The following is a 21502-nucleotide window of genomic DNA, read 5'->3' as shown; positions in this document are numbered from 1 at the left end:
TTCAGATGTTGTAGAGGGAAAAATTATTGTTCCTTGTCATTAAATCCTAGAGGACACATTTTTCCTTCTGAGTCACGGTGTTATTTTAATTAGATTACATTTTATTGGAGGCTTTCATGTTTCTTTTTTTAAACAATCTGTAAAAAATACAGCCCTTTTTTTTAATGCATGCACAGAAGGAAAAAAAAATCATTTTTTGTATAATTGTCCTTGGCAACTCATTCAATCCAATCCAAAACCAGGAGTAGTTTATTTATGTCTTACCAACATAAGACATAATGTATATCTAAAGTGCATTATGTTACAAAATATATAGATATATATAGAGAGAAAGTCAGCAGCACCAAGATAAAAGTTCATGAAAATAAATACATTACTCAACGCAATAAATTAGGGTAAATGTGACAACAGGAATTGTCTAAGTACAAAATTTCCCTCCCAGTATTCACAATGTTCAAAATGTGCAGCTTTGTGGAGCGTCTGCAGCCAAGGTTTTATTTTGAATCATTTACAATATTTACAGATAATAAATACTTTCCATATGTTCACAATTACAGAACACTTGAGTAAGTTTTCCAAAAAAAGAAATCTTTGCGGAGGATGTCAACGCCTCCTGCGAAGGAAAGAAAAAAAAGGAGAGAATTATTTTCCCATACAAATAACTGGACAGATCAAAAAGTTCTGAGTCTCTTGGAAGAGTTGACGGACAACATACGATCAGTCCAAGGACTTCAGGCCAACGAGTCTCTTGTGTACATAGTTGTCAGTACAAGGAAATTAATAAAGTACAGTGTGATGGAAAATATCTTCCAAGAAGTGGTTTCTTTGTGGGTGAGTGCACAGACAGACAGACGGACAGACAGATGGACATAGATGATTAGGGGACTGGAGGCTAAAACATATTAAGAACGGTTGTGGAAACTGGGTAAGCACAATTTAATAAAGAGAAGGACTGCAGGTGACATGATATCAGTCTTCCAATATTTGAGTGGCTGCCATAAAAAAGGACAACCTATTTTCCAAAGCACCAGAAGGCAAGACAAGAAATCATGGGTAAAAACTAATCAAGGAGAGATCCAATCCAGAACGAAGGAGAAATTTCCTGATGGAACAGTTAATCAGTGATATGGCTTCCCTTCGTAACTTGTGAATGCTCCATCACTAGAGGTTTTTAAGAAGAGATTAGATAGCCATTTGCCCAGTATAGTATAGGATCTCTTGCTTGAGCAAGGGACTGGATTAGAAGACCTCCAAGGTTCTGTTCTATTCTATTCTGTTCTATTCTGTTCTATTCTATTCTATTCTATTTCATTTCATTCCATTCCATTCCATTCTATCCTATTTTATTCTATTCTGCCCTGCCCTGCCCTATCCTGCCCTACCCTACCCTACTCTACCCTACCCTACCCTACCCTGTCCTGCCCTACCCTACCCTACCCTACCCTATTCTACCCTACCCTACCCTACTCTACTCAGATTAACATGCTTAACCTGGTTACTGAAGTCACTCAGTTTTTGGCCACATTACATTAAAACATAAATTAATAGCACTTATAGCAAGAGCACTTAGATTTATATTATTATTATTATTATTATTATTATTATTATTGTTGTTGTTGTTGTTGTTGTTGTTTTGTTTTTGTTTTTGTTGTTCATTTGTTGTTGTTGTTGTTGTTATTATTATTATTATTATTATTATTATTATTATTATTATTATTAATGGGATTTGTATGCCGCCCCTCTCCGCGGACTCGGGGCAGCTCACAGCAAATATAGAAAACATAGTAATACAATTGATCCAATTAATACAATTGAAAAACTTTTAAAATGCTAAAACACTTAAAAACATTCGATTGTCACTCACTCCACAGATCACGCTCTACCACCCTATAGTGTTTCACATAGCATTTTAGAGAGCCAGCACTATTTGCATATTGCTCCCAACAACCTGGGTCCTCATTTTACCAACCTCAAAAGGAGAGGAAGCCATCTTTCCAAACTTCTAATAAATACTTTCTTGTTGTGTGTCTTTTGAAATATGTCTGTATTTTATCTGTGGATGGTATATGTGCAAAATTGGAAAGGGGAAGGTATTCCCAAAGAGGAAGAGGTTATTAAGAAAATATTAGATTGCGCTGAAATGGATATGATGAGAAGACGGTTAAATAATCAAGAAGAATCGGAATTATACGTGATTTGGAATAAAGTGTATATATGGATAGAGAAAAAAAAAGAAGTAAAAATGAATACTAGGTGTGAACAATAGAAGTACTGTTAGGATTTAAATTTTGAGTTTGTATTTTGCTCATATACGAAGTTTTTTTTTCTCTTTATAAGGTTACATAAAATTTCTTCTTTTCATTTAAATTAACATGTTGATTTAAGATATTAATAATGTATTCTTTTCCTGTATCGCAATTTGACTTCTAGAATAAGAGGGGTATCTGCAACCCCAACTTTATGTTAAGTGTGTGTTTGTATGTATGTCAATTTTAAGAAAATCAATAAAGTTTATTTTTTTAAAAAAGGAGAGAAAGCTGAGTCGACTTTGAGTCCCATCGGGATCGAACTTCAGGATGTGAACAGAGTGAGCCTCAGTGGTGCAGTGGTTAGAGTGCAGTACTGCAGGCTACTTCTGCTGATCCCCGGCTGCCAGCAGTTTGACAGATTGAATCTCACCAGGCTCAAGGTGGACTCAGCCTTCCATCCTTCCAAGGTCGGTAAAATGAGGACCCAGATTGTTGGGGGCAATATGCTTATTCTTTGTAAACCGCTTAGAGAGGGCTATAAAGCACTGTGAAGTGGTATATAAGTCTAAATTTATTTATTCATTCATTCATTCATTCATTCATTCATTTATTTATTCACTCACTCACTCACTCACTCACTCACTCACTCACTCACTCATTTATTTATTTATTTATCTATTTATTGGATTTATATGCCGCCCCTCTCTGCAGACTCGGAGCGGCTAGCAACAGCAATAAAACAGCATATAATAATAATCCAATACTAAAAACAGTTAAAAACCCATTATTATAAAAACCAAACATACATACAGATATACCATGCATAAAATTGTAGAGGCCTAGGGGGAAAGCGTATCTCAATTCCCCCATGCCTGGCGGCAGAGGTGGGTTTTAAGCAGCTTACGAAAGGCAAGGAGGGTGGGGGCAATTCTAATCTCTGGGGGGGAGTTGGTTCCAGAGGGCCGGGGCCGCCACAGAGAAGGCTCTTCCCCTGGGTCCTGCCAAGCGACATTGTTTAGTTGACGGGACCCGGAGAAGACCCACTCTGTGGGAGTTAACTGGTCGCTGGGATTCGTGCAGCAGAAGGCGGTCCCTGAGGTAATCTGGTCCGGTGCCATGAAGGGCTTTATAGGTCATAACCAACACTTTGAATTGTGACCGGAAACTGATCGGCAACCAATGCAGACTGCGGAGTGTTGCTGTAACATGGGCATACCTTGGGAAGCCCATGATTGCTCTCGCAGCTGCATTCTGCACGATCTGAAGTTTCCGAACACTTTTCAAAGGTAGCCCCATGTAGAGAGCGTTACAGTAGTCGAGCCTCGAGGTGATGAGGGTATGAGTGACTGTGAGCAGTGACTCCCGGTCCAAATAAATAAATGCTAAATGTTATGGTGCATTCTAACCCCGTGTGACACCAGGCATCCTAATGGAATGGCCTTGGTTTGTATCGCAATCAATGAACCAACAAACAAAACCAGTCCCAAACTTAACATGGTTGCAGCCACTAGATCTTTCACCAATCAGGTTCAACATGTTGCACAAACATGGTCCTTTCCAAACAGTAATTAAAAACCGTATGGGTCACATTTTAGATCCCACGTTAATAATGCTCCGTGGATGATAGCCTAGAATTAGATGTGGACCAAACGATTAAGAACATCTGGAAAAAGAAACCTGATAATTTAAAAGTGTACTCTTAACTCTACCGGCCAAGCAAGAATAGCTACAAAGCTTAAAAAATCTAAAAATATATAAACCAGGCTGCTAAAGTTCTCTGTATATTTGTTGGAGTTTTGTTTTCTGTGCCTGAGAAAGATACTATGTCCAAAGTCTGTCTCATCTTGTGTTCTAGACTTGTCATTGTCAGAATACCTTCGGAACCACCTTCTACCGCACGAATCCCAGTGGCCAATAAGGTCCCACAGAGTTGGCCTTCTCTGGGTCCCGTCGACCAAAGAATGTCGTTTGGCGGGCCCAAGGGGAAGAGCCTTCTCTGTGGCGGCCCCAGCCCTCTGGAACCAACTCCCCCCGGAGATTAGAACAGCCCCCACCCTCCTTGTCTTTTGCAAGTTACTCAAGACCCACCTATATCGCCAGGCATGGGGGAACTAAGATATCTCCCCCAGGCTCTCTTATATTTTATGTTTGGTATGTATGTGTTGTATGGTTTTTTAACAGTTGGGGTTTTTTATTTAATTCTTATTATTAGATTTGTTCCATTGTCTATACTGTTTTTTATTGTTGTTGTGAGCCGCCCCGGGTCTTCGGAGAGGGGCAGCATACAAATCTAATCAAATCAAATCAAATCAAATCAAATCAGAATAAATCCGACAAGAGTCTTGGAGCAGGGGTACATTGCATTTACTGCTGCTAATGGTGCGTTGCGCACACAGCTTCAGGTCTATGGCACATGTGCACATGCGCCCCCGTGTGATTTTGCTTCTGCGCATTTGCAGGAAGATCTTGCAAGCGGACACACATGTGCATGAGAGTTCTGTATTTGTTTTGCTTCAGTGCATGCGTAGAAGCAAAAAAATAGCTAAAATCTCTCTCGTGCGTATATCCCCTGCACATGTGCAGAAGCAAAAACAGCTCAACTTTTACTACAAGTACGGCATACTTTACCGTTTTGGTAGGATTCCATTACTGCTTTGGAGGCTGAATTCTACAGGGTGCAATCCAAAAGTAATGCAATTTTTTTTTTTAAAAAAAACTAATTTATTGAACAGATTTGCACAAACACTTAAAATTCTTCAAAGTACTGTCCTTGGGTCTCTACACATTTTTTCCAGCAACTCTGCCATGACCGGTACGTGCCCTGGAAGGTGTCTTCAGGGACCTCACGCAAGGTCTTCATCACGGCTGATTGGATCTCTTTTATGGATGAAAAACGGGTTCCTTTCAGAGCTGGGAACAAAAAGAAGTCTGCTGGAGCGACGTCAGGACTAGGGGGGGGGCAGCGTTGGCACCTGGTGTTTGGCCAGGAACTCACAGACTCGTAGCGTATTATGGCAAGGCGCGCTTTTCGTCCATAGAAGAGATCCAATCAGCCATGACGAAGACCTTGCGAGAGATCCCCAAAGATGCCTTCCAGGGTCCGTACCGGTCATGGCAGAGTCGCTGGAAAAAATGTGTAGAGGCCCAAGGACAGTACTTTGAAAAATTTTAAGTGCTTGTGAAAATCTGTTCAATAAATTACTTTTTTAAAAAATGCATTACTTTTGGAACGCACTAGTTAAAGAAATCGGTCTGCTTAGCATACAGAAGATTAAGGCTTTGGGCCTTTGACTGCAACTGAGAATATGGTCTGGCTTTATTCTCATAGTGTCCAGGTATAAAAAGCAACAGGTGAGAGCTCTGCAGGGGGAATTCCAATCAGGATGACCGTGGAAGCTATTAAGCAGTGGAACAGTCACCCTTATAGCATCAGGATGCCTTCATCTCCAAAGGTTTTCCAACCAATAGGATAAACATTAAAACTAAAATGGAAGAAACTGAAGAAACAGAAATGTAAATGCAAACTGATTTTAAGTTTAATGTCTTTATCGCTTTGTGTTTTGTTTTTGTTTTTAAAATTGAATAATAATAATTAAAAAATAGCTACCAGCCTGAGGCCTAGGTTTATTTATTTATTTATTTATTTATTTATTCATTCATTCATCTATTCATTCATTTATTTATTTATTTATTATTTATTTATTTATTATTTATTTTGTCCAATACACAATGAGGGTTTTAGTGTGTGTGTGTGTGTGTGTGTGTGTGTGTGTGTATACATACATACACACATACATACACATAGTAAAATACACGATGAAGGTTATAGAGGAGATACTCTTAGTAAAATATATCTAACAAAGAATAGAAGAGAAGTTATAGGAATAGAACATATCAATGAAAGAATAGAAGAAGAGATATAGGAATAGAAGAAAGGTATAGGAGATATAGGAGAGCAATAGGACAGGGGGCAGAAGGCACTCTAGTGCACTTGTACTCATATCTTCAAACGCGGGTTAATATGAAGAACTAAGAACTAAGCAAAAATTTTCTTTCTTTCTTTCTTTCTTTCTTTCTTTCTATCTATCTATCTATCTATCTATCTATCTATCTATCTATCTATCTATCTATCTATCTATCTATCTATCTATCTATCTATTTTGTCCAATACACAATAATATACAATGTAGCTTATAGAGATATAGTAGAGAAGATATATGAGATATAGGACAGGGGACGGAAGGCACTTCTAGTGCACTTATGTATGCCCCTTACTGACCTCTTAGGAATCTGGATAAGTCAACCTTGGATAGTCTAAAGGTAAAGTGTTGAGGGTTAGGGGATGATACTACGGAGTCCGGTAATGAGTTCCACGCTTCGACAACTCGATTACTAAAGTCGTATTTTTTACAGTCAAATTTGGAGCGGTTAATATTAAGCTTGAATCTGTTGTGTGCTCTTGTGTTGTTGTGGGTGAAGCTGAAATAGTCTTTGACAGGCAGGACATTGCAGCATATGATCTTGTGGACAATACTTAGATCATGTTTAAGGCGTCGTAGTTCTAAGCTTTCAAGACCCAGGATTGTAAGTCTAGTTTCGCAGGGAATTCTGTTTCGGGTAGAGGAGTGAAGGGCTCTTCTGGGGAAGTATCTTTGGACATTTTCAAGGGTGTTCATGTCAGAAATGTGGTATGGGTTCCAAACAGATGAGCTGTATTCTAGGATGGGTCTGGTGAAAGTTTTGTAAGCTCTGGTAAGTAGTGTGAGATTTCCAGAGCAGAAGCTATGCAGGATTAAATTAATCCCATTGCATCCCAGTTATGGGCTCCTATGGGTAAGGTATGGTATGCAGAACCGGTAGAAAAAAATTGAATTTATTTTCTTTTTTTCCCTTCTGGACTCTGAGTATGTTTTTCCTATCGCAGTAAAAGAGGTTGAATGTGTATAATTTCAGAAGAGCTGTGCAAGTGTGTGTTTGTGTGTGTACACTTCAGCTTCAACCACTACAACACAAGAGCACACAACAGATTCAAGCTTAATACTAACTGCTCCAAACTTGACTGTAAAAAATACGACTTTAGTAATCGAGTTGTTGATCGCCTCAATGTCACTTGTGTCTGCCAACAGGCCCCGTTTTTGGCCACAATAGCCCTCTGCAACCCTCTACCAGTGAAAACAGTTTGGAAGGGTGCAAGAGGCCCCCTCCAGGGCCACAGCTCACATTACAGAAACATCTTTCAGCTGTGGCGAGGGGGGCATTTGCCCAGGTTTGCCTGGTGCACCAGTTGCGACCCTACTTGGACCGGGAATCACTGCTCACAGTCACTCATGCCCTCATCACCTCGAAACTCGACTACTGTAATGCTATCTACATGGGGCTACCTTTGAAAAATGTTCGGAAACTTCAGATCGTGCAGAACGCAGCTGTGAGAGCAATCCCAAGGTATGCCCATGTTGCACCAACACTCCGCAGTCTGCACTGGTTGCCGATCAGTTTCCGATCACAATTCAAAGTGTTAGTTATGACCTATAAAGCCCTTCATGGCACCGGACCAGATTATCTCAGGAACCACTTTCTGCTGCACGAATCCCAGCGACCAGTTAGGTCCCACAGAGTGGATCTTCTCCGCGTCCTGTCAACTAAAGAATGTCGCTTGGCGGGACCCAGGGGAAGAGCCTTCTCTGTGGCAGCCCGGGCCCTCTGGAACCAACTCCCCCCAAAGATTAGAATTGCCCCCACCCTCCTTGCCTTTCGTAAGCTGCTTAAAACCCACCTCTGCAGTCAGGCATGGGGGAATTGAGACCCTCTTCCCCCTAGGCCTTTACAATTCTATGCATTATATGTGTATGTTTGGTTTTTTTATTTTAATGGGCTTTTAATTATTTCTAACATCAGACTACTATTGTACACTGCTTTATTGTTGCTGTTAGCCGCCCCGAGTCTCCGGAGAGGGGCGGCATACAAATCCAATAAATAAATAAAATAAATAAATAAATTTCTTCAGCGGTGAAGGCCTCCTGCAACCCACTGCCTGCTGGGGGGAACTGAATGAGGTCACCATCAGCTTTGTTTTCCCTGGCAGAGGGCTGCAGGAGGCTGTTGCAGCTTAAAATTGAGTTCAGGAAGGCTGCAAACTGCCCTCCCGAGCTCCATTTTTGCTGGCAGAAGCACTGCAGGATGTTTTCAGGATGCCTCCCTCAAGTGAGATCGAAGCAGCCCTGTGGCCTTGAATTTAACACCCCTGTGTTGGAAGGTTCATGGTCACCTTTCAACACCATCAGCTGCGCATGAAATCAGTTCAACTCTGTTTCCAGTTCCTCCTGCTGAATAGTTTTGGAAGGTTATTTTGAATCTCTTAAGGGTGAAAAAGAGTCAGCGTGTACCCAAACCACAGCTCAGTGTGTGAGAACTTCACGCAACCGGAAGAGTCCAAGCTGTACAGGCCGACCCTATATATAATTTTATTCTAAACAACACTTTTATGAAAAGCTCTAGATAAAACTGCAGCTCCCAAGGTCTTATTTCCTTAAAAACTTTTCGTCCTACAGGATGGAAACTATTTTGTCTACCCTTGAAATAGGGTATTATTTCTACCGCCGCTACCGGTGCGGTGTGCGCGCAGCTTCAATTGTGTTATGTGCGCGCGCACTGTATGTGCATTTCCCCAACATGTTTTTGCTCCTGCGTATGTGCAGAAAGCAAAAATGTGGTGAAATCTTGTGAGGAGACACACGCGCCGGAGATTTTGGCAGGTTTTTGCTTCCGCGGTTGCGCGGAAGCAAAATAAAGGTTGGAATCTGTCTTGCGCGCATGTCCCCTCACAAGATTTTGCTTCTGTACATGCACACGAAGGAAAAAAATACAGAAAAAGATGGCGGCTCCCATAGGAATGCCACAGGAGCGGTCGCGCACAAATTGCACAATCTGGCAACCGCTAACGGTGCTCAGTCTGCTACCCCATCGGTAAGAATCCACTACTGCCTTGAAGTAAAAAAAATTCAGATTTTTTCAGCAACTAGAACGGATCTAAGAAGTCCTTATGGCACAGATGGAGTACTTGAAGGCCTGTGAACTCCAACTCCCAGAATTCTCTCCACTAGCCCTGCTGGCTGAGGGAATTCTGGGAATTGAAGTTCACAAACCTTAAAATGGCCGACGTTGGACATCCCTGCCTCATGGCTTCAGTGGACATGACAGAGAGAGGCTGTCCATGTTCTCTCCTGAGATTTTAAAAGCAACCTAAGATTTTATTGTATTTCATTTCATTTCATTTCATTTCATTTCATTTCATTTCATTTCATTATTTTATTTTATTTTATTTTATTTTATTTTATTTATTTTATCTTATCTTATCTTATTTTATCTTATTTATTTTATTTTATTTTATTTTATTATTTTATTTATTTTATTTTATTTTATCTTATCTTATCTTATCTTATTATTTTATTTTATTTTATTATTTTATTTATTTTATTTTATTTATTTTGTTTTTGTCAATCAAGTATAGGATAGTAGTTTATATAAACATAACATAGAAAGTAATGATAAAAGAAGACAATAGGACAATAGGACAGGGATGGTAGACACAGTGGTGCGCTTATGCACGCCCCTTACAGACCTCTTAGAAAAGAGGAGAGGTCAACTGTAGACAATCTAAGGTTGAAGATTTTGGGGCTGGGGGAAGAAACCACAGAGTCAGGAAGTGCATTCCACGCATTGATCACTGTTGCTGAAGTGGTATTTTCTGCAGTCTAGTTTGGAGCAGTTTAAATTTAGTTTGAATCTGTTACGTGCTCGTGTGTTGTTGCGGTTGAAGGAGAAGTATTCATTAACAGGAAGGATGTATGATTGTTTTTTATATTAATGGGTTTTAAACTGTTTTTTAATCATTAGATTTGTACTGTATTTTGTTGTTGTGAGCTGCTCCGAGTCTCCGGAGAGGGGCAGCATACAAATCTAATTAATGATAATGATAATGATAATGATAATGATAATGATAATGATAATGATAATGATAATGATAATGATAATGATAATGATAATGATAATGATAATGATAATGATAATGATAATGACAATGACAATAACAACAACAACAACAACAACAACAATAATAATAATAACAATAACGACTCTGGCATAAGCCAGTGAAAGTGGTCCCAGTGGTACTTGGCACGCTGGGCGCAGTGCCAAAGGATCTCAGCGGACATTTGAAAACCATCGGAATTGACAAAACCTCCATCTGTCAATTACAAAAGGCCACTTTACTGGGATCGGCAAACATAATTCGCCGCTACATCACGCAGTCATAGGTGCTTGGGAATCGCCCGACTGGTGATGAAATACGAAATCCAGCATAGTGATCTCGTTTGCTGTGTTGTATTGACATAATAATAATAATAATAATAATAATAATAATAATAATAATAATAATTTTGGTATAGGATTTTCCATGGCTTTCCATCATTGAGGACATAAGACCATCTAACCTTGCAGCTACATTATAACAACAGAATAATTTCATTCTTAATTTTGTTTGTGGGCAGACACACTTGGAACATGGGTCCTTTCTTACCTTGTCTTAATGGGTGCAACACCCAAGATGTCCATCCCACTGCCGGACCCTTTTAAGCTGAGCCAGGCTGAACGGATTCGCCTCTTCTTCTTCTCCTGGTCCTTGCGTTTCCCGGGCTTTCCTTTTTTCTTCTTCCCGGGGGTCTTCAGGGGCTGCTCCTTGTACGGCTGGGTCTTGTTGGTCTCCTGGGTCAGGTTTTTGCCTTCATCATCAATGCCAAAACGGAGAGTGTAGCTTTTGGCTGGAACCACGACGAGTTTCGGGTTGGGCGACACTTCTGGGACGCCTCGAATCTCAGCCGTGTTCACCCCTTCGATGAGGTTCTGCAGGAAGTGACGCCTTCGGGTGTCTTGCATGGACTTCCCTTTGTCGTGCAGGAGTTGGTATTCGGCGACTGTCCTTTTGCTGTCCAAAAAAATGGGGGTGGGGGGGGAGAGAAGCAAATCCAGACATTAATGGACATGAAATGACGTCCATTAATTAATTCATTAATTCTAGACTCTGTGATATATGTATTTATGTATGTATGTATGTATGTGTGTGTGTATATATAAATATATCACATGTTTTTGCTGAATTTTTAAAATTAAGGGAGACTAGGATAGCACTATTTCGGCCTTGTTCTGGCCTCATCTAGCCATACCCTTACTGGGATTTGAGCAGTATATATATATATATGTTGTGGTTAGCTCTGGCCCAGCTCCTGCCCCAAGGAATGTGCAGGTGGATGTGGGGGAGACATCCACATGCCGCAGGCCTGTTTTGCTCCCGATGGAATCTGCCGACGAAGCCTCCTCTGACCAAGGAAGTGTGAGTGACAGGGAAGAGGGGAGTTTGGCAGACAGCCCAGGAGGAGATCAATCATCTGTATCATCCTTGTATTCTAAACAAGAATTAATGACACATCCATGCATGCGTAGAGTGATGCATAGGCGACAACAACTGAAGGATTATTACAAGAGAAAATGAGGCCACCTGTGGTTGGGTGGGGCTGCTGTATTTAGTGCTACAGATAAAAGTGCAGCCTGGTGTTTTAGCCTCATGGCAGTTTATCTGATTCATTGTTTCGTCAAGATCGTGGTTTTTGTGCTGTTCAAGATTGTGTGTGGACTCTCTGGACTTTAGAATTGGACTCAATTTCCCAGTTATTGGGTGGGCAATTGGATTGCATTTAACCTGTGCCTTGTATGTACCAGAAAATCCCTTTGACATTTAAAAAGGGATCTGTTTCTGTTTTTCTGTTTATAAAAACTTTTGGGTTTTCCTTTTATCGTGTGGTGTGTGTCTTCCTGGACTAATTACCCTGTAATTACGGGCAGTTGAAACACGCCGGCAGAACAGAATAGAAAATGGAATAGAATTTTATGGGCCAAGTGTGATTGGACACACAAGGAATTTCTCTTGATCATACGCTCTCAATGTACATAAAAGAAAATATACATTCATCAAGAATCATGAGGTACAACACTTAATGATAGTCCAGGAACAAATAACCAATCAAATCATATTAGGACCCAGTCAATATAAATTGTAAGGATGCTAGCAACAAAGTTACAGTCATACAGTCATTTGTGGGAGGAGATGGGTGATGGGAAAGATGAGAAGATTAATAGTAATAGTAACGCAGCCTTAGTGTAATTGTAGTCCAAGATCACATTGATGCACCTGGCAACCTGGCTGTTTCTTATGTCAACACTCTCCACTTGTCAAAAAACAAACAAACAAACAACCCTAGTTTCCCAACATGTCAAGCCATCACAAAACCTGGAACAGAAGTTTCAAAGTTACACCAGAACAGGCCTGTACGATAGATAACACTGATCCTTGAAGTTTTTTCACAAAGGAGCTGTTTCAGAAATTAGCTCTGAAAAACCTCTGTCTTGTTACATCTCAATTCTCCAAAGAAATGCATAGAGATTATATGGAAGCGAAACAATGAAAATGATTAGAGGTGTTTGGATAAATATGGACAACCTTTATGTTCACAGTTGTTCTGTCGGGCTTTCTGGTAGAATCCTCCCAAAAATGCACAGATACAATTTCAGACACACACACGTTTGAAAATTCCAAACAATGTTCTTTATCATGAAAATTCACTTAAACCAAGCCCTCTTTTGGTATAGCAAAGAGCACTGGTCTCCAAACAAACTGGTAATTTGTACAAGTCCCTTATCAGTTCTGTGATATTTAGCTTGCAGCTGTGAGGCAATTCACAGTCCTTCTGCTTTCAGAAAGTGAAGCACACTTTGCTCTGGTTTAGTTTCAAAGCGGGGGAAAATCAGCACACAAAACGTCAAAGTCAGTAAAGCAGTCACGAAACACAATGATCAGATAATCCTCCACAATGGCCAAACCCACAGGCTGCTATTTATAGCAGCTTCACTAATGACCACAGCCCCACTCAACCACAGGTGGCCTCATTTTCTTTGATAATAATCTCTCAGTTGTTGTTGCCTATGCATCGCTCTCCGCATGCGTGGCTGTATCATTAACTCTTGTTCTGAATCCAAGGAGGAGCTAGATAATTGATCTCCTTCTGAGCTGTCTGCCACACTCTCCTCCTCCCTGTCACTCATGTCTTCTTGGTCAGAGGAGCCTTCATCAGCAGATTCCACCGGGGGCAAAACAGGCCTGCAGCATGTGGATGTCTCCCCCACACCCACAGTCCTTGGGGCAGGAGCTGGGCCAGACCTAACCACAACAACGGTGGACCACCATGTTCTGAAACATGAAACGAGTTTCCAAATTTTGCTAAATGAACTGTTTAGTGTGGTTTCCCAGAAGACAATGCTCAATCTCAATATGTTAGTTGCTTCTGCTCTGGAAATCTCACACTACTTACCAGAGCTTACAAAACATTCGTCAGACCCATCCTAGAATACAGCTCATCTGTTTGGAACCCATACCACATTTCTGACATCAACACCCTCGAAAATGTCCAGAGATACTTCACCAGAAGAGCCCTTCACTCCTCCACTCGAAACAGAATACCCTACAAAACTAGACTTACAATCCTGGGTCTTGAAAGCTTAGAACTACGACGCCTTAAACACGATCTAAGTATTGCCCACAAGATCATATGCTGCAATGACCTGCCTGTCAAAGACTATTTCAGCTTCACCCACAACAACACAAGAGCACACAACAGATTCAAGCTTAATATTAACCGCTCCAAACTTGACTGTAAAAAATACGACTTTAGTAATCGAGTTGTTGAAGCGTGGAACTCATTACCGGACTCTGTAGTATCATCCCCTAACCCCCAACACTTTACCTTGAGACTATCCATGGTTGACCTCTCCAGATTCCTAAGAGGTCAGTAAGGGACGTACATAAGCGCACTAGAGTGCCTTCCGTCCCCTGTCATATAGTCTCTCCTATATCTTGTATTTCTTCTCTACTATATTACTGGACTCCATAGTATCATCCCCTAGCCCCAAACACTTTACCCTTAGACTATCCACGGTTGACCTCTCCAGATTCCTAAGAGGTCAGTAAGGGGCGTACATAAGTGCACTAGAGTGCCTTCCGTCCCCTGTCCTATAGTCTCTCCTCTATCTCGTATTTCTTCTCTACTATATCCTCTATAACCTTCATTGTGTATTATTGTGTATTGGACAAAATAAATAAATAAAATGGAGAATATCCATCCCTTTGTTTTTTCCACCAGCAAGCAAATTCTTGATGCGCCTAGCTTTGGATGACTCTGTGATTGACTGCTCCTGGACACACTGTTTGGACAAATGGGTTCTAGATTGCGAAATGGAAAGACTCCTTTCAAATTGGACTCAACTCCATGTGTCTCCTTAGTGTTCTTTTATAGAGAAGATCGTTGCTATTGCCTCTTCTTTTCCAATCTAAGCTAAACTTTGGATGTTCCTAGTGGTCTTCTCCTGAGTTCTCACCAGGCTGAACCCTGCTTGGCTTTCTGAGATCGGTCATTTGCTGTAGAACAAGATTACGTCACTCTGCTAAATAACTAATTCCTATAACACGGTCAAACTGTTGACTAAGACTGTATTACTGTTCTTCTTCTCATCCTTCCTATGCCTTTTCTACATAATTACTATAACCTTGTTCTCTTGCTTGTACTGTATCTTTATGATTCATATTGCTTTATTCAGTTTCCAAGTATGATTTTGATTGCTTATTTAGCATCCCATGACTATCACTAGGTGTTGTATCTTATGATTCACGATGAATGTATTTATGAGGACTATGATCATTATTTATCACTTATACCTTTTATGCCAAAGACACATTCCTTGTGTGTCCAATCATACTTGGCCAATAAAGAATTCTGTTCTGTTCTGTTTTGTTCTGTTCTAGTCTATTTCTACTTCTAATACTAATACTAATTAATTCTTACTTCTATTCCATTCCATTCCATTCCATTCCAGTCTAGTCAAATTCTAATTCTAATAATTCTAATAATTCTAATAATTCTAATAATTCTAATAATTCTAATAATTCTAATAATTCTAATAATTCTAATAATTCTAATAATTCTAATAATTCTAATAATTCTAATAATTCTAAAATAATTCAGAATATCTCCGGGACCGCCTTCTGCCACACGAATCCCAGCGACCAGTTAGGTCCCACAGAGTTGGCCTTCTCCGGGTCCCGTCGACAAAACAATGCTGTCTGGCGGGTCCCAGGGGAAGAGCCTTCTCTGTGGCAGCCTCGACCCTCTGGAACCAGCTCCCCCCAGAGATCAGAGTTGCCCCCACCCTCCTTGCCTTTCGTAAGCTCCTTAAAACCCACCTCTGTCATCAGGCATGGGGGAACTGAGATATTCCCTTCCCCCTAGGCTTATAAAATTTATGCTTGGCATGTCTGTATGTATGATTGGTTTCTTAAATTAGGGTTTTTTAATTAAACTTAAATATTAGATTTGTTTATATTGTCTTATTATTGTTGTTAGCCGCCCCGAGTCTACGGAGAGCGGCGGCATACAAATCTAATAAATAAATAAACAAATAAACAAACAAACAAACAAATTCTAATTACAGTGTTCCCTCGATTTTCGCGGGTTCGAACTTCGCGAAAAGTCTATACCACAGTTTTTCTCGCCCGATGACGTCATATGTCATCACCAAACTTTCGTCCGCCTTTAATAAATATTTTTTAAAAATAAACTTTAATAAATAAACATGGTGAGTAATAATCTAAATGGTTGCTGAGGGAATGGAAAATTGCAATTTAGGGGTTTAAAGTGTTAAGGGAAGGCTTGTGATACTGTTCATAGCCAAAAATAGTGTATTTACTTCCGCATCTCTACTTCGCGGAAATTCGACTTTCACGGGCGGTCTCGGAACGCATCCCCTGCAAAAATCGAGGGAACACTGTATTCTATTCTATTCTATTCCATTCCATTCTTTCTATTCTATTCTTGCATAATTTTTATTCTAACTCTTATTCATTCTTACTTCTCTTCTCTCTTCTATTCTAAATCCATTATTAGGGTTTCTAAACAATGACAGGGCTAACAAGACCCACGCCTTCAGTATCTTCTAAAGACAAACTTTAATGCCTTCTTGATGTTTACATCATTGGCAGGTATCATCTGCTTGAGCTTTCTCAATTTCAGGGTAGTTAAGCAATGGGCATTTTGCAATCCGTCCATACTGGAAGAACAAGGATGACAGGGAGCCATCGTCCGGAAAACAAAAAACAAGAAAAGCAAAACATTGTGGTCCATCCGTCAATCCTGGGAAATAATCACTGATGGGAAGATGCATGCTTAGCCCTCAGGGTAAGGTGGAGGCATTGTCAGTTGCAGGAATAAAAATAAAAGGTGGGTTTGTAGATTAGTCCAGTCCAGTAGCGGAATATGCCAAGGCATTTGTAGAGCCGAGTTCTCTGCTTACGTTTAGTACACAAGGGAATACCTCCGGGACCGCCTTCTGCCGCACAAATCCCAGCGACCGGTTAGGTCCCACAGAGTTGGCCTTCTCCGGGTCCCGTCGACTAAACAATGTCGTTTGGCGGGACCCAGGAGAAGAGCCTTCTCTGTGGCGGCCCCAACCCTCTGGAACTAGCTCCCCCCGGAGATTAGAACTGCCCCCACCCTCCTTGCCTTTCGTAAAGTTCTTAAGACCCATCTCTGCCGTCAGGCATGGGGGAACTGAGACATCTCCCCCGGGCCTATACAGTTTATACATGGTATGTTTGTGTGTATGTTTGCTTTTAATAATGGGGTTTTTTAGCGTTTTTTAAATTATTAGATTTGTTCTTACATTGTTCTTGTTATTGTTGTGAGCCGCCCCGAGTCTACGGAGAGGGGCGGCATACAAATCTAATAAATAATAATAATAATAATAATAAAATAATAATAATAATTGTTTGCAGCTAATTGATAATAGAGATCGTCCTTGACCTACGACAACAACTGAGCTGGAAATTTCTGTTGCTAAACGAGACATTTGTTCAAGGAATATTGTCCCATTGTGCAGCCTTTCGTGTCCCCTGTTGTTTAAACAAATCTTTGTAGCTATTAAAGTTAGTGACACGTCCGTTAAGGCAAACTGGCTCCCCCATTGACTTCACTCGTCCGAAGGTGGCAAAAGGCGATCGTGTGATCCTGAAACACTGTAATTATCATAAAGGTGAACCAATGGACAAGCGTCCGAATTTCGAATAAATGACGTGGGGAAAAAATGGTCATGGCTCACTTTTTTCAGTGCCTTTGTAACTTTGACAGGTCACTAAATGAACTGTTGTAAGTTGAGGACTTATCTGTAGGGTCCAGGATACCCTTAATATCTTGGATATGTTGAAGGACACCAGACCCTTACAGGTCAGTAAAATGAGGACCCAGATTGCTGGGGGAAGTATGTTGATTCTGTAAAACACTTAGAGAAGGCTGTAAAGTCCTGTGAAGTGGTATATATTGCTATTACTATTCCTTCCTTCCTTCCTTCCTTCCCTCCTTCTTATCTTCCTTCTTTCCTTCTTTCTTTCCTTCCTTCCTTCCTTCTTTCTTTCCTTCCTTCCTTCCTTCTTTCCTTCTTTCCTTCCTTCCTTCTTCCCTTCCTTCCTGCTTTCTTTCTTTCTTTTTTTCTTTCCTTCCTTCTTTCCTTCTTCCCATCCTTCCTGCTTTCTTTCTTTCTTTTTTCTTTCTTTCCTTCCTTCTTTCCTTCCTTCTTTCCTTCCTTCTTTCCTTCTTTCCTTCCTTCCTTCTTTCTTTCCTTCCTTCCTTCCTTCTTCCCTTTCTCATTCTCCTTCCTCATGACACAAGTGGTTGAATGCAGTATTGCAGGGCGACTTTGCCCACTGCCATCAGTTTGATCCCAATCAGCTCAAGGTTTGCAGCCTTCCATCCCTCAGAGGTCAGTAAAATGAGGACCCCGATTGCTGGGGGAAGTATGTAGATTCTGTAAAACACTTTGAGAAGGCTGTAAAGTTCTGTGAAGTGGTATATAAGTCTAAGTGCTATTCCTTCCTTCCTTCCTTCCTTCCTTCTTCCCTTCTCCTTCTCCTTTCTCGTGGCACATGAGCTATACAAACCAGCTAGCTAGAAAGAGGATTGATATTTTTCAATGAAAAAGCTTGCAGAAGTTTCGGGGTGAAAATAAAAAGTGCTATTGTAAAAAGTAGCAGGAATACGTTCATATTCATGGATGCTGAGTAAACCACTGGATATATTCTCCATCTTAAAAAAAAACATCAGCAGTTATTCTGGGAGAATATCTTCATTTCTGCATTCTGGTTCATCTTACATATCCACCTGACCAGCCTTTCTCAACTTCGACCACTTTCAGATATGTGGACTACGACTCCCAGAATTCTGGGAGTTGCAGTTATGTTTGTTTGTTTGTTTGTTTGTTTGTTTATCAGATTTGTATGCCGCCCCTCTCCGCAGACTCGGAGCGGCTCACAGCAATAATAATACAATGTAAACAAATCTAATATTTAAGTTACTTTAAAACCCCAATTTAGAAACCAATCATACATACTAGCATACCATGCATAAATTTTATAAGCCTAGGGGGAGGGAAAGTGTCAATTCCCCCATGCCTGACGACAGAGGTGGGTTTTAAGGAGCTTACGAAAGGCTAGGAGGGTGGGGGCAACTCTGATATCTGGGGGGGAGTTGGTTCCAAAGGGTCGGGGCCGCCAGAGAGAAGGCTCTTCCCCTGGGTCCCGCCAAACGACATTGTTAACATGACTTGAGAGTTGAACATAAAATTTAAAGTTCAGTCCGTCCAAATAAGTGATACCCAAGCAAGGTTATTACCATCTTAAAGTTCCTAAGGTTGAGAATATACATGGCATGCTTGGTATGCTTGTATGTATGATTGGTTCTTTAAATTGGGGTTTTTTAGATTATTTTTAATATTAGATTTGTTTACATTGTCTTTTTTATTGTTGTTAGCCGCCCCGAGTCTTCGGAGAGGGGCAGCATACAAATCTAATAAATACAAATACAAATATTATCCTAGACCGGTCCTTCTTAAATAATGGGGCACCCCCCCTGAGGGGGGTATGTGGAGCGATGCCAGGGGGCACATGTGACCCCAGGAAACATGTGTGGTCCCTCTTGATAGATTCCTCCAGATGGGGAGTGTTTTCCCCAGTTGCACACTGCTTCGAACCCGGAAGAGAAGGTGGTAAGATGGGGCGGGGCAATTATGTAGGTTCTTGTTATTCTCAATAGGCGTCGTGGTAGCCATGAACGGTGTGACGAACCTGCTTGTGGTCAAGGAGGCACATCCTCTGCAGCTGGGTGAACGCTTCGAACGGCACCCTAAAGCCTCCTTCTCCACCACTCTCTCCGAGTGCCCAGACCAGGGTCAGGCTGGTGACCCCAAAACATCGGCTTCATTAAGCTGGCCTAGCCCCCTGCTCAAAAGAGGGCCCTAACCATGGTAGCCTATGCCTGCCTACCCGAAAACAGGCTCCACTGTGTAACTTACTCCCAGGTAAGTGGGCAGAGCAGCCTTCCCCAGCCAATAGTTTGCTTGCAACTTATAGTAACTAAAATAGTAAATATTAATACAGTGATACCTCATCTTACAAACGCCTCGTCATACAAACTTTTCAAGATACAAACCCGGGGTTTAAGATTTTTTTGCCTCTTCTTACAAACTATTTTCACCTTACAAACCCAAGCTGCCACCACTGGGATGCCCTGCCTCCGGACTCCCGTTGCCAGCCAAGCACCCGTTTTGTGCTGCTGGGATTCCCCTGAGGCTCCCCTCCATGGGAAACCCCACCTCCAGACTTGCGTGTTTTTGTGATGCTGCAGGGGAATCCCAGCAGGATAATCCAGCAGCGCAAAAACGGGCACTTTGCTGGCAACGGAAATCCGGAGGTGGGGTTTCCCAGCGAGGGGAGCCTCAGTGAAATCGCAGCATCGCAAAAACACAGCGGTCCGGAGGTGGGGTTTCCCATGGAGGGGAGCCTCAGGGGAATCCCAGAAGCACAAGGACAGGTGCTTTGGCTGGCAAAAGGGGTGAATTTTGGGCTTGCACGCATTAATCGCTTTTCCATTGATTCCTATGGGAAACATTATTTCATCTTAAAAACTTTTCACCTTAAGAACCTTGTCCCGGAACCAATTAAGTTTGTAAGACAAGGTATCACTGTACTAAAATTCCATTGGGGCCCAGATCGGAAAGTTGGGTGGTGATGGTGGGAGGCACGAAATATTTACTTCTTCCTAGGGTGGACGCAACAGAAAATAATTGAGAAGCACTTGCCCTAGACCAGGGGTAGGCAAAGCTGACTCTTCTTTGACCTGTGGACTTCAACTCCCAGAATTCCTGAGCCAAACATGCTAGCTCAGGAATTCTGGGAGTTGAAGTCCACAAGTCATAGAAGGGCCAACTTTGCCTACCCCTGCCCTAAGTTGCACATGTAATTTGAAAGGTGATGACCTTTCAAATTACATGTGCAACTTATGCCCATGCTGGATCTGCAGAATTTTTCTCTCCCGTTGAGTTCCAAATCTTCAATGCCACCCTTTAACAATTTGACTTAAGCTCACCCGTTTCTGTGACACTCACCCTACCCTTGCCCTTTGCACATTTGATTAAGATGGACACTCTCTTCTTTAAATGGATCAAAGTTCAAATTTATTATTACAGTCATAGCTGAGCGTTTTGACAGGCGTGCTGAATAATCTTCTTTTAATGACTCCATAATCCCTTGCAGGGTGGAGTGTGAGCAACGGAATGGAGCTCACAGAGTGTTTAGTTGCTGGATGCCCTTCCTATCGCCTATGTGGAGTTTTGTTCGGCAGATATGTTTTCATCATCATTGCCCATAGGGAGAGAAATATCTACCTCTGCCTAGGATTGAACTGATTGTAAGGCTCCACATCTAAGCCACCGCACCACTTCTATTTTGGTGCTGTAAGACTTTAGGTTATTTTTATGTTCATGGTGATCAAAAGTTTTATAGAGAGTCTCATTCATTTTTTCTCAAAATGTATTCATAATATGAATGGCTCCTTTCTTCACCTGTTGAATTCTCAGCTATCTTGAACTCTGAATAAATTAGTAAACCTCCATGCTACCCCAACTCTCATTCCCTGCCCTCTCTTTCTTACCCAGATAGCAATTAAAACCCACTTGATATTTTTAAAAAAATTGTGACGAGTGGACTTTTTTCATCCTTCAGTCTCTCATTCTACCAAATAATAATAATAATAATAATAATAATAATAATA

General features: G+C 41.2%; 1 protein-coding gene across 1 annotated transcript in view; it reads right to left on the bottom strand.

Annotated features, from left to right (window-relative positions):
* Positions 1–343: 343 nt before the first annotated feature.
* The window catches only part of PTHLH (parathyroid hormone like hormone), a 26988-nt gene continuing 5829 nt past the window's right edge, over positions 344–21502 (bottom strand). Inside the window, exons 2-3 of the mRNA XM_070754701.1 lie at positions 10825–11229; positions 344–613 (exon numbers count right to left, since the gene is read on the bottom strand). Of these exons, the coding sequence (XP_070610802.1) occupies positions 604–613; positions 10825–11229 (415 nt within the window). The 3' untranslated portion in view covers positions 344–603. The remainder of the gene's footprint in view (positions 614–10824; positions 11230–21502) is intronic.

Source organism: Erythrolamprus reginae, chromosome 6 (genome assembly GCF_031021105.1).
Source record: "Erythrolamprus reginae isolate rEryReg1 chromosome 6, rEryReg1.hap1, whole genome shotgun sequence".
NCBI classification, from domain to species: Eukaryota; Metazoa; Chordata; class Lepidosauria; order Squamata; family Dipsadidae; genus Erythrolamprus; species Erythrolamprus reginae.
This window is presented reverse-complemented; position numbering and strand designations above follow the sequence as displayed.